This window comes from Bubalus kerabau, chromosome 15 (genome assembly GCF_029407905.1).
Source record: "Bubalus kerabau isolate K-KA32 ecotype Philippines breed swamp buffalo chromosome 15, PCC_UOA_SB_1v2, whole genome shotgun sequence".
In the NCBI taxonomy this organism is placed as follows: domain Eukaryota; kingdom Metazoa; phylum Chordata; class Mammalia; order Artiodactyla; family Bovidae; genus Bubalus; species Bubalus kerabau.
In genome coordinates, this window is record NC_073638.1 from 5060079 (window position 1) to 5074682 (window position 14604).

General features: G+C 37.1%; 1 protein-coding gene across 1 annotated transcript in view; it reads right to left on the reverse strand.

Moving 5' to 3' along the window:
* Window positions 1-14604, reverse strand: part of DYNC2H1 (dynein cytoplasmic 2 heavy chain 1) — a 406508-nt gene that overhangs the window by 23143 nt on the left and 368761 nt on the right. Inside the window, exons 86-87 of the mRNA XM_055547490.1 lie at window positions 12489-12598; window positions 9362-9443 (exon numbers count right to left, since the gene is read on the reverse strand). Of these exons, the coding sequence (XP_055403465.1) occupies window positions 9362-9443; window positions 12489-12598 (192 nt within the window). The remainder of the gene's footprint in view (window positions 1-9361; window positions 9444-12488; window positions 12599-14604) is intronic.

The window sequence follows — 14604 nt, forward strand, 5'->3', positions numbered from 1 at the left end:
TTCAGTCGTGTCTGACTCTTTGTGACCCTTTGGACTGTACCCCACGAGGTTCATCTGTCCAAGGTATTGTCCAGGCAAGAATACTGCAGTGGCAACTGGACAACTGGAGTTGTCATTTCTTATTCCAGGGGCTCTTTCTGACCCAGGGTTTGAACCCATGTCTCCTGCATTGGCAGTGGATTCTTTATCACTGAGCCACCTGGGAAGACCAGATGTACTCTGCATTTAAGTTAAATAAGCAGGGTGATAATTACAGCCTCATCATGCTCCTTTCCAAATTCTGAACAAGTCCGTTGCCTGGTGTCCATTTCTGTTGCTTCTTGACCCACATATGGGTTTCTCAGGAGACATGTAAGGTGGTCTGATATACTCTCATCTCTTTAAGAATTTTCCACAGTTTGCTGTGATCCACACAGTCAAAGGCTTTATGGTAGTCAATGAAGCAGAAATAGACGTGTTTCTGAAATTCCCTTGCTTTCTCCATGATCCAACGAATGCTGGTGATTTGATTTTTCAATATGCATATACAGAGATATAAACTGAGATATATATTGAGTTTTGAGCTCAACTGATCTCTACAGAAATTTGTAAAAGTAGTCTCCACTGATAGCATCACAACTTGACTGTGTAATATGTATATTGTTGCAGTTAAGTCACTAAGTCATGTCCAACTCTTTGCAACCTCTTGGACTACACAGCATGCCAGGCTCCTCTTCCTCCACTGTCTCCCGGATTTTGCTCAAGTTCAATTGAGTTAGTGACACTATCTAACCAAGTCATCCTCTACCACCCCCTTCTCCTTTTCCTCTTTTAACCAGGGGGTTGGTGGGGTGTTAAATACTGCTCTTTAGAGCTTTATTTCAATAACTGACACTACTGACCATGTAGTTGCTTGATCAGATGCATGGGAGACATTCTTGGTCCCATCTCCTGAACTTCCGATATACTATCAACTGCCAATGGCTGCCACCACCTCTAATAAAATCCTCTAAATTTGTCCTTTTCTCTCTCATCCTCTATCGTTCTCCAACTCCAGAATTTAAAGAAAATTAAAACATGGACTTTCAAAAAGCAATATCTATTGTTTATATAATAAAATGATAATATTGATATATCAGAGATTGGAGTGGTATCAACAAATGGAACCCTGTTTCATCTGTAATTCTGCATCAATGGAATGAGAAAAAGCAGAGAGGCCTAAAATACTACTTTTTTCCCTGCAAAAAGATAGTTTGATGGATGTGATAGATCTCCAGGCAAATGTACTTGCTAATACCAAACACAAGAATTTGGAAGGCTTAACTCCTAGTTATGACAGTACTACGCTAAGGAGCCAGCTACACCAGATGCAGGGACTACCTTGAAGGGGCGGAGCAGAATATGTAACCCAAGAGAAGAGCATAGGAAAGCACAGTATTCAGCCTTGGGTTCCTGACTCAAACTCATAATCAGATAAAGTGACACCTTTCCTGGAAAGGGAGGAGTCAGGTAGAAGGCATAGAGTGTCTAGGAATATGAACATTAGCAAATATTCCTCCACATGGAAAAACTACAGGAAAGGGAAATAAAAGTTTTCCTCTAATATCATATTTAAAATACTTGGAAAATTGTCTGATATACAATAAGTGCTCAATGAATAGCTATTGCTATTCATTTAAGCTAATCCATCTACTAGTTTTAGACACTGAGAATTATCTTATATAGTGCATCCTTTTAAATAAGACAAAATAAAGGTTTTATTGGAAATTATATGGATATGCCAGCAAATTTGGAAAACTCAGCAGTGGCCACAGGACTGGAAAAGGTCAGTTTTCATTCCAATCTCAAAGAAAGGCAATGCCAAAGAATGCTCAAACTACCGCACAATTGCACTTATTGCACATGCTAGCAAAGTGATGCTCAAAATTCCCCAAGCCAGGCTTCAGCAGTATGTGAACTGAGAATGTCCAGATGTTCAAGCTGGATTTAGAAAAGGCAGAGCAACCAGAGATCAAATTGCCAACATCCGCTGGGTCATAGATAAAGCAAGAGAATTCCAGGAAAACATCATTCTACAGCAGAGGTGACCTTGATTCTGTAACAGTGGTATGAAATAAAAAGATGAACTTGATCTAGATGTGAAAAGACATAAGGTACGCAATAACAAAACACAGTGTCTGGACTTTGACCTGAATTTGAACACACTATTGGAAATTATTTTTTTTTAGACAGTGGTAAATATTGCTGTGAATTAGCTATTAAATGATGCCAAGGAAATATTGTTAATTTTTGTATGTGTGACAATATATTACATTTATGTAAGAAAAATTTTTTTTGAGAAATAGAGAAGTAAAATGCCTGGACTTTGCTTCAGCAAAGACAATAAAAAAAGAGAAAAAGAAGAATATCTCTAAATCCTGAAAACTTTGAATATGGAGATTTATTTTACTATTCTTTCCTTTTCTGTTATTTGTTTGTAATTGTTTAATAAGAAAAATAACTAAAAATGATTGGGAATAAACTTGAATGACAGAAAATGTTTAATTTTCTCTAGGGAATTACCTTCTCTGTCTAGAGCTACTGTCCAAGACAGTAGCCAAGGTCACATATGCTATTGAGCACTTGAGATGTTACAAGTCTGAAATGAGATGTGACATAAATACAGAATATACGATGGATTTCAAGGACTTTGTATAAGAAAAGAGAAAGTAAAATATGTCATTCATAATTTTAAAATATGTATTACATGCTGAAACAACAATATGTTGTATATATTAGGTAAAATAAAATAACACTAAAATATTTTTATCTGTTTTTTTATATTTTTAGTGTCACTACTAGAAAATATAAAATTATGTATGTGGCTTGATGTAGGTTGAATAAAGGAGAATATGCTAGGGAAAGTTATATTCCAGAAAGAAATACAAACAGGTTTCTTAGAAGTTTTTGGAAGCTGGGGAAGGACTAGAACAGTTAATGGAACTTAGTACATAATCCCAGCACTTTGAATCTTTTTCAGTAAGGTGTCAAGTAAAGTCAGAGGTTTTAGAGTAGAGACACTTCCCAAACAGGAAATTGCAGCCAGTTCTCAGCCTACTACTGTATTTGGAGGGCATGAGAAGACAGCATTAAGTTGGCCAGGCTATGAAACAGTATATAAGAATTAAAAGGCTTTTATTTTTCTTTTTGAGAATTTTTATCTACTTATTTTTGGCAGTGCCGGGTCTTCGTTGCTGCATGGGCTTTTCTCCAGTTGTGGCAAGCGGAAGCGACCCGCTACTTGTGTTGCGCAGGCTGGTCACTGCAGCGGCTTCTCCTGTTGCAGAGAATGGACTCTAGAGCGCGGTTTTCAGCAGTTGCGGCACGTGGGATCAGTAGTTGCAGCTCCAGGCTCTAGAGCGCAGGCTCAACAGTTGTGGTGCATGGGCTTAGTTGTTCCCTAGCATGTGGTATCTTCTGGGATCAAGGATCAAACCTGTGTCTCCTGCACTGGCAGGCAGATTCTTTACCACTGAGCCACGAGAGAAGCCTCTGAAAGCCCATTAAACTGGTGTAAATATAATAAGACACTCAAAGCACTTAATGCTACAAGAATATCAGATTTAAAACCTTTGATTGCTGCAGTCATTTAAGTTTTTAAGAAAAATAATTTTTTGTTGACCTAGTTTTATATCACATTATCTTGCAAACACCAAATCATTTTAGAGATTGACTTTCAGAGAAAATCATATTGCTAAGCATTCTTAAAGTTCCCCTATGATTTAAAAATAATATCTACTTGATAATGACAATAAAAGGATATTCACATTAAGTGCTCAGTTTTAAAAATGAAAACTATTAGAAATATATGTCTTAAAATGACAAAAGCAAACAAGTGAGACCTCATTAAACTTAAATGCTTTTGCACAGCAAAGGAAACTATAAGCAAGGTAAAAAGACAACCCTCAGAATGGAAGAAAATAATAGCAAATGAAACTGACAAAGGATTAATTTCCAAAATATATAAGCAGCTCATATAACTCCATACCAGAAAAACAAACAACCCAATCAAAAAGTGGGAAAAAGACCTAAACAGACATTTCTCCAAAGAAGACATACAGGTGGCTAACAAACACATGAAAAGATGCTCAACATCGCTCATTATTAGAGAAATGCAAATCAAAACTGCAATGAGATATCCCCTCACACCGGTCAGAATGGCCATCATCAAACAGTCTACAAATGATAAATGCTGGAGAGGGTGAGGAGAAAAGGGAATGTTCTTGGACTGTTGGTAGGAATGTAAATTGATACAGCCACTATGGAAGACGGTATGGAGATTCCTTAAAAAATCTACAAATAAAACCATGTGACCCAGCAATCCCACTCCAAAGCATATACCCTGAGAAAACCAAAATTGAAAAAGACCAAAATTGAAAATGTATCCCACTGTTCACTGCAGCACTGTTTACAATAGCTAGAACATGCAAAAAACCTAGATGTCCATGCTGCTGCTGCTGCTGCTAAGTCGCTTCAGTCGTGTCTGACTCTGTACAACCCCACAGACGGCAGCCCACCAGGCTCCCCTGTCCCTGGGATTCTCCAGGCAAGAACACTGGAGTGGGTTGCCATTTCCTTCTCTAATGCATGAAAGGGAAAAGTGAAAGTGAAGTCGCTCAGTCGTGTTCAACTCTTCGCAACCCCACGGACTGCAGCCTACCAGGCTCCTCTGTCCATGGGATTTTCCAGGCATAGATGTCCATAGACGGATGGATAAAGAAACTGTGGTACATATACACAATGGAATATTACTCAACCATAGAAAGGAACACATTTGAGTCAGTTCTCATGAAGTGGATGAACCTAGAACCTATTATACAGAGTGAAGTGAGTCAGAAAAAGAAAGATAAATATCGTATTCTAACGCATATATATAGAACCTAGAAAAATGGTACTGAAGAAATTTATTTACAGGACAGCAGTGGAGAAACAGACATAGAGAATAGACTTATGGACATGGGGAGAGGGGAGGAAAGGGTGAGATGCATGGAAAGAGTAATGTGAAAACTTATATTAACATATGTAAAATAAGATAGCCAATGGGAAACTCAAAAAGGGGCTCTATATCAACCTAGAGGGGTGGGCTGGGGAGGGAAATGGGAGGGAGGTTCAAAAGGGAGGGGATATATGTATACCTATGGCTGATTCATGTTGAGGTTTGACAGAAAAAAGCAAAATTCTGTAAAGAAACTATCCTTCAATAAAAAAAAAAAAAAAAAAAAGAGGTCCTGTCACTGAATACTGGTTGGTCTATTTGAGTGGAGAGATGAAGAGAGAGAGGTTGTATTTTGTATTTTCCTCTGGACTATAATTATCATATTTGGTAGACAAAGGCCATAGTAATGCCAATAAACTATTTCAAAATGTCAGTTAAAAATAAAAGAATTATTTAAGGTTTTTTTTTTTTTGGTACGTTTTCCACTGCTGGACTGATAAACTACAACTGGCAGCTCACACTCAGTGGGGAAGATGTGTCTGAAGCTTGTTACTCCTAATTCTGATGAGCCCATTCTCCTCATGAAACCTCAAATGTCTATATCTCCAATTTCCTCATTGTTTTAACTTTTATATCTGGTAAGCTCTAAAAGAGAGGGAGTTGAAATACAAATGGTATAATAACCACTTGGTAAATGGGCCAACCCTAGCCTGGCATGAAGCAGCCCAAATGACCTGGCAAGCATAAGTGGCTTTAATATGCTACTAGGTCCCAAAGGAGCAGCAGCTTTCAGGTATCTCAGAGAACCATGCATTATTAACAAGAGTATAACGTGTTTAATAAGCCTGATTTGCCAAGGTAGAAGACTTGATTTTGCCCTTTGTGTTTGGCAGCATTGGCAGTCAAGGGGGGAACTGGAAGCCGCCCAGGTTTGCCAGAGCCAAACTTTCACAGCCTTGGGCAAGATCGAGCATGCAGGCTGAACAGGTGTTTGACTGACGCATTTTCTAGTACTAAGTTTCAGAACTGCTGTTAACAAATAACAAATCAATAATGGAAGTGAGGAAATTTTAGAGGGCCACATTCAGGATCTAAAAAAATCAATGTATATACATATTCTCTTAAGCAGGTCTAAGGGGTTTGAGATATTGATTGATGTGGGAACTATAGCCTTGGTTGAAGATTTCACTAGTTGAATTCAATCTAGGGTGGTAGAGACTGAAAAAATTTGAAGCCAGGTAAGTTTTACAGTGACAATAAAATTCAAATATAATTCAAATCCAAAATTTTCCTATCAAAACAATCCTTTCATTGAAAATTTGATTAAAAGGAACCTAAATCAATTATTTAAAACTTACTGATTATGCCAACTTCAGTGACGGGTTGCAGTTATAACTATAAAAAGTTATAAAAACTTTTTATCTGAGAAATATAAACTGCAGGTAAGAAATTAGGAAATACGGTCCTATTGTTTACATGAATGAGGGGCCAGAGAGGAAAAATTCTGTTGCATCAACTCAAATCCCATATGAAGGGATGTTTTTTTTAACTTAAAGTTTAAGACATAATTCTATAAAACTTATTCTTAAACATACTGACCAACAAACATTTTAGTTTTTAACAATAAAGTTGCTTTTATAAATTTCAAATGAAAGAATTCTGCTTTACTAGATAAAAGCAGAGAACTTTATATTAAAACATACTTTTGTTTCTAATTAAAAAAACACATACTGCCTAATAAAACCTAATCCAAATCTAGAGAAATAAATAAAAACACAAACACATCTATAGGTTTTCAGAGACCTTGTAATAAACATGTCAAGGAAATTATTATTTATTATATCCATGATAAAAGAGACAACAAAGGCTCAGACTACTCTATTAATTACTTTAAAAAGTCACATGGCTCTGTTTTGGGTGACTTAAGATTAGAATTGTATTTTATGTCAGCATTCCCCTCTCCCATTTATAAAACAAAACATATACACTTGGGATTTTCTGATTGTAGATAATTTTATTTCATTTTGTAAGAACAGGAGGATAATAGTTTGGGAAATATGAATACACCTTGACACAGAATAAAATAAAATTTGTTTCCCTTGTTTTTTATACTAGTTTACCTAAATAATGATACTACATTCTATGTGTGCTAAGAGACCACACAATCAGGTAAAGTGCATGATTCATGGGTTTCCTCCTTCTCCTTAATGACTAGGCCACAGGTATACATAAACTGGTATACATACATAATTAAGATAGCTTAATTATTATTAACTAGGTACACAGGTATACATACATAATTAAGGTAGCTTTTATGGGCTAGAGGTTAATTAAGTAGCTTAATTAATTATTAACTAGGTACACAGGTATACATACATAATTAAGGTAGCTTTTATGGGCTAGAGGTTAAGGTTAAAATGCAAAGGATGAACAAGAACCTGCTAATTTTGCTTCAGGGGAGAATGTTTTTATAATCTATAAAGCCAAAAGGGAAAGACCTAACTTATTGCCAATGATCAAATTTCTGGCACACTATACCATTACAGTTGATGTTAATAAGGCCTATTATAGTATCTCTCCTATTGTTGGTCCTCCACTCAACAATTCAACTAGAGTATAATTGAGTGTTTATTATGTATGAGGTACTGCTGGAGGTATTTGAGATACAAGAAAACTGGAAAAAAAAAAAGACTATTCTCATGGGGCTTACATTCTAATAGAGTAAGACAAACAACAAATAACAAATATAATAAATTATACAGTATGTTAGAAAGTAATAGTGATATGAAAAGAAAATCACTGACCTGGAAACTAGGATTATGAAACAGAATTTCTGATATGTCAGTTGCCTAAGGTTAACTAAGTTAAAGAAATATAGTCTTACATTAATTGTGTGTGTGTGTGGTGTGCATGTGCACATGCTCAGGCATGTCCGACTCTTCGTGACTCCATGGACTATAGCCCTCCAGGCTCTTCTTGTCCATGGGATTTCTCAGGCAAGAATATTGGAACGAATTGCCATTTCCTCCTCCCAGCAGATCTTCCTGACTCCAGGAACAAATCCACATCCCCGGTGTCTCCTGTGTTGCAGGCAGATTCCTTACCCATTGAGTCATAGGGGAAAGCCCTTACTTTAATTATATGTTAAAACACTGAACTAGATGCTGAGGATCTGAAGATAGATAAGACAGTCTTTGTCTTCAATGACATTTCAGTTTCATAAGACAGACCAATATATAGAGATAACCATACTAAAACACGCAGCATCACGTACTGCTGTTCAGTCACTAAGTCGTGTCTGACTCTTTGTGACTCTAGGAATTGCAGCATGCAAGGCTTCCCTGTCCATCACCATCTCCCTGAGTTTGCTCAAACTCATGTCCATTGAACCAGTGATACCATCCAACCATCTCATCCTCTGTTATCCCCTTTTCCTCTTGACCTCAGTCTTTCCCAGCATCAGGGTCTTTACCAATGAGTCAGTTTTTCGCATCAAGAAGGCAATTCTATGTGTGAGAATGTGAAAGAGAAATGGTAGAGACGTGAAGAAGACGATGCAGAAGAAGCTGGAGTTGCTGGGGAAAGGATTTCATTAGTTTTGTCATTATATTTGATTGGATATTATTATCTATTATTGCAAGAGTAATGAATGCACTTTTAGCAGTAAAGCTGCTATGAAAATTTATATGGCAAATTTAATTTTTTTTTTAACATGGTAGGTTTGATTTTAGCAGACACCTAATGCATTAACAAACTGTAAACTATCTAAGGACAAGATTTAATTTAAAATTTTAATATACATTTACACGTACTTTGAAAGTGACAGTCACTCAGTCGAGTCACTTTGTAACCCCATGGACTATAGTCCATGGAATTCTCCAGGCCAGAATACTGGAGTGGGTAGCTCTTCCCTTCTCCAGGGGATCTTCACAACCCCACATTGCGGGTGGATTTTTTACCAGCTGAGCCACAAGGGAAGCCCAAGAATACTGGAATTGGTAGCCTATCCCTTCTCTAGTGGATCTTTCTGACCCAGGAATCAAAGTGGGGTCTCCTGGATTGCAGACGGATTCTTTACCAACTGAGCTATCACATACTTTACTATATAGCAAGTATTTATTAACTTGAATGTTAGAAGAGGTAATATAACAGAACTTCAAGATTTATATATCATTTTTAACGAGTTATATTTTCAAATATGTCATATTCCCAATATTCTTATTTTTGTATTAGAACAGGTTGTATTTTGTACAGCTTGCTTCATGTTAAATCTTAACTTACTTTGATTTTTCACATAGGTAATACAATCTATTTCTGGTGACTTTGAGACTGGAGGAGAATTTCTTTATCATAGTTGGTACTTATATAATCTTTGACTCAGATAAATATCTAAAATCAGTCTAATACCTTAATTTGAAGCTTTGCTTCCTGAAGGCGACCTTTCCATGATGCCACAAATTTGAGGCTATCCACAGAACAGACCATAGCTCTGTAAAAGTGAAATGTCAAATGTCAGAAAGCAATAATTTTCAGGAGCTATAGAATATATTGACTATCACTCTTAATGCAGGTATATGAGGGGAGTTCAATAAATGTTTACCAGCTCAACTAAAATATTGATATTTATAATAAGATCTCAAAGTACAATCAATTTGAAGATACCCTAAAGCACAAAAAACAACTACATTTTTTCCCAGTGTATTTTTGGAAGTGTCTCTTTCATTACATTCCAACTTAAAAATTATAGACTATATATGACATGATAATCCATATTTGTCTTTAAACAGTTTGATCTTAACCATCAAATACTGTTTCCCACCAAGAAGCCTAGTCAGCATTGTCTAAGAGAAATCTCTACAAAAAAGATGAAAATATTTTCATTCAGTTCAAAATGGCAGCCACTACTCACATGCAGCTTTTGAGAACTGCAAATGTGGCTAGTATATTGAGAAATCATATTTTTCCTTTGACCCCTTTTTATGGGATTGTTTATTTCTTCTGATATTAAGCTGAACAAGCTGTTTATATATATATATATATTTTGGATACTGACCCCTTGGCCATTATTGCACTGTTTGCAAATATTTTCCCCCATTCCATTTTGTTGATGGTTTTCTTTGTTGTACAAAAGCTTTTAAGCTTAACGAGGTCCAATTTGTTTGAGACCCTCTGTACTTCCTATACTTGGATATCTATTTCCTCTTTCAGGTTTTTGAAGTTTCAGCATAATTTCCTCAAATACATTTCCATTCTTCTCTCTTCTCCTTCTGAAACTAATATAATGCAAAAGTGAGGATACAATGTTCTCAGAGATATTTGTTTCTTGAATTGCTTTTTTGTTTTCCTTTCTGGTATTCTGACTGGATGATTTCCATTATTCTATCTTCCAGATTGCTTATGTGTTCCTCTGTATCAGTTAGTCTGCTATTCATTCCTTTTAATGTTTTTTTTTTTTTAATTTCAGCTATTGAATTTATTTATTTTTCACTGGGTCTTTATATTTTCTGGTTCCTAGTGAAGAAGCTCATATTTTAGATTAATTCATTTTCCTAATTCAGTTAACATTTTCACTTCCAATATTTCCAATAATTTATCTGATAAATTGTTTATTTCTCTTTCATTATTTATTTTTTCTGGGGTTTTCTCTTGCTTTTTTCAATTAGGAGTAGCTCCTCTGGCTTTCTTATTTTACTTACTGTTCTCTGTCTCTATGAATTTAGGTGAAACAGTTACTTATTACATCTTGAAGGGGTATTCTTATGTGGGAGTATCTTGATGTGGACCCCATGTGCTCCATGCTTTTGATGGAAGAGCTAGATCTGATGCGGGTGCCAGTCACGTCTTTCCTCAGAGTGTGCTGTCAGCTATCACTTTGGTAAGGCTTGAATCTGAAGACAGAGTTGGCCTGGGGTGTGAGGCAAAACTTCCTCTCTGGTCAGTGGCCATCCTCGCCCTATTAAGGGAAGGGTCTGATCCTCTTGTGGCTGGAGTGGAAGACCTGTGCGTCAGGCATGGGCTGGCTCCATTCCCATTAAGCGTATGTCTTCCCCTCTCCCCACACCAGGAATTTTGTCCCTGGAGGGGAGTGCTGAAGCAAGTGAGGGTCCTGTGCATAAAGCTGCCCAGTGTGCTGACTGTGTAGCCATCTGTGGTTCCGCTCAGATACAGCGCACGGTCAAGTCTTTCCGTGCTCACACCTGCCCAGATCCAGCGCTGTGCTGAGGCATGGACTGAGGGAGGCCAGAGTGTTTGCTTAGCTTGGGCTGTGGAGCATGATGAGGTGGCTGCAGCAGACCATGCATCCGCTACAGCAGCCCTCTCTCTGCCCCGTGGTGGGGGCAAGGCCTCTGTGTCTCTCACAGCTGATCACATCTTTCACACCCTCTATGTTCCACAGGGCAGGCAGGGCCTGTGTGGCTTTCTTTCACCCCCGTGGGGTGGGAAGTTAAGCTGTAGGATACAGTAGCTGCTCTCATAAATCCAGGATGCTTCTGGGGTACCACTTGAGTAGGTGCCAACAATGGCCACCACAGACCCCCCAGGGTCCAGCTCAGGACCGAGTCCCCTCTGCCTTCTAAGGCACAGTCTTTTCCCAGGTCCTGGTCACCTCAGATCCAGGGCCACACTGTAGCACAGAGCACGTGGGGCCAGAGATTTGCTTGGCTCGGGCTGGGGCGTACAATGAAGCAGTCACGGGAAGCCCAGCAGCTGCTCGAGCAGACCTCTGTCCACTCTCCTTCAGGGCTAACCAGTGTGCACACACTTGTCTTGCATGGAGTCCCACCTTCCTCATGCTTTCTGTCTGTCCCAACAGTCCTCCAACCAGCAAAGGGGGTTTGTCTCCTCCATGCAGGACCCCAGGAATTGGATGCCCAGTCTGTAGTTTGATGTAGTATGAGGGTCTGCCCATAAAAATCCTCTTTTCCCTGAGTCTCCTTCTCAGGGTCACAGGTCCTGACTTGATTGCTTTTCTTTCCTTCCTACCCAATTATACGTGTTTTTTTCTTACAGCCTTGGTTATAAAGGAGTTCTTCTACCAGTTTCCAGTGAGTTTTCAGTGAGAATTGTTCCACACATAGATTATTTTTGAAGTGTTCATGGGGGGATGTGAGGTCCACATCCTCCTACTCCACCATCTTGGTCTCCTTGCTGCTGCTGCTAAGTCACTTCAGTCATGTCACACTCTGTGCGACCCCATAAATGGCAGCCTTAATCCTATTTAAATTCATTAAAATTTAAATAGCTCTATTTGACTTCTGCCTACCATACTGGACACAATAGGTCTAGAAAGATAAATGACCAAAATGTTAAAAATTAGAGTTTGTTTATTTGAATTCTAATAAAAAAATCACATCATATTTCAAAAGCAATGTTCTCTAAAAGTTAACTGTTATTAACAGTAAAGTACTAAGAAATAACACAACTATTTGGATTCAACAATAAATTTATTTCTTGACAATCAAGCAAATGTGATCAGAAGTGAACAAAGTGTGCAATTAACCTCTCAGACAAATAAGTACTTCACTCTATTTACCTTGCAGTTTCCTGGCGAAGGGCATTGAGAAACGTGTCTGGATGGAAGAGTTCTGATAAGTCAAGTGTGTCAGAGAGAAGAGTCTGTTTTTCAGCTCTCTCTACCCAGCTCTAGAAGGAGGGAAATACACAAATACACATTTAAAAACTTTGCAGATTTGAAAGATAAATATCTATTAAAGAGTAACTATGCAGAAATCATTTTCAATGAGGAAGTAATGAAATTTCCAAATGCTCTGAAATGATGTGTAGGGAAAAAACTTCCACTGTATGTTATGAAATCTACTATAGCTTTTTGGCATAATATCCATCTATCACACAAAAAAGCTTCTTTGCACAACCTTTTGTCAGTATTTAGTGTTAGTCGCTCAGTTGAGTCCAACTCTTTGTGACCCTGTGGACTGTAGCCCGCCAGGCTCCTCTGTCCATGGAATTCGCCAGGCAAGAATACTGGAGTGAATTGCCATTCCCTTTTCCAGGGAATCTTTTTGTTAGTAGAGATCTACTCAGAATAAAAAGTGCAAAATATGACATTTAATCTCATATATGGCATTTAAGTCTGGACTAGTACTTCTTTTACTGATGACTCACCTTTCAAAGTATGCTCTGGAGATACTGAGCATCTAGGTCTAAAATTAGAATTCCCAAGGTTGCTAATTCTGGATTTGTATTCAAGATTTAATAGTAAATTTGCCATTTTACTAAATCAAGTATTATAGTGGACAGTAATGTCCAAGAAAAAATAATTTTTTTGTTAAAACATGTTTTTTTAAATAGTCTTTTCTACTTATCTGCCACTTTGTAAATCAATTTATACTCCATTTGGAGAAAGAAACATTATCATAAAGTATGTTTGATAAGTATAATGAAAGATTGGTTTTTGGAACAAATAAAAACAACAAAGTCGAGTGCAAATTTGTTATATGCTTTCCATGTATTGGCCAATTTTATGCTTACCACAGTCCTGAAGTTGGTTAATATTCCCATTTTACCATCAGAAAATGGAGGCATGGTGAGGTTAAGGGCATGCCCAAGGTCACATAGTGTTAGAGTCAGATAATAAACTCAGATGATTTGTTTCTCTGTAATATTTCCAGGCGGTGCTATTGTGCCTTAAGAGATAGATAGCTTTACTGACAATTTCTTAATCAGTTTGTTATTTCAGCTGGTACACAGTGATGGTACCATAGCAACTTTCAGAACTCTCATTTACTCAGTAATTAATTTTGCATGATTTATAAAGTCTAGGAAAAATAATTTATTTAATGTATTACTGTGTAGTGGAGAAGGGACTCCTCCACTGGGACCACTCTAGTATTCTTGTCTGAGAAATTCCATGGACAGAGGAGCCTCGTAGGCTACAGTTTATGGGGTTGCAAAGAGTCAGACATGACTTCGCAACTACAAGATTATTGTGTAGACAGGCTGCTTCATATCCTATAACACTCTGTTATGCATCCAAGCATTTATATCTGTCAGCAGATCTAGAATAGGAGAAATTAAAATCTCCAAAGCTAGTGTGCTTGCATTAATTAATATCTTCGTGCATCTGACTATTATTCCTACCCTACGAGTAGAAAAAATGTTCCTATGTCCATCCTACCAATTGATAATATGTTGATTTTAAAATGAGAAAAGACTATATTTTTCTTTTTAAATTTTTATTGGAGTACAGTTGATTTATAATGTTGGATTAGTTTTAGGTGTACAGCAAGGTGAATCCTTACACAAATACTATGTATATCCACTCATCTTTTTTTAGATTAAAAAAAAGCATAGACTTCACAAGTTATTACTAAAAAAGACACAAACAGAATATCTGACGAAAATGTGTTCAGAACCAATTATGTTAATGGTTAAATTTAAGATTTTGGACTACTACCCATATAAAGTTAATTATGAGGAATTATTTAAAATTTTAAAACATCTGTTACTAAATCATTCAATCAAGACAAATTTATAGATAAATTAATTATCTATTTGGGAGGAAAACATTCTTAATTAAAATAAAGCCTAAAGCCTAGATTCATTTCTATTCTATTATTCCTCAACTCCCCAAAATATAAATATAAATAGATATATATGGATTTTTTAAAATATAGAAATGATTAAAAAGA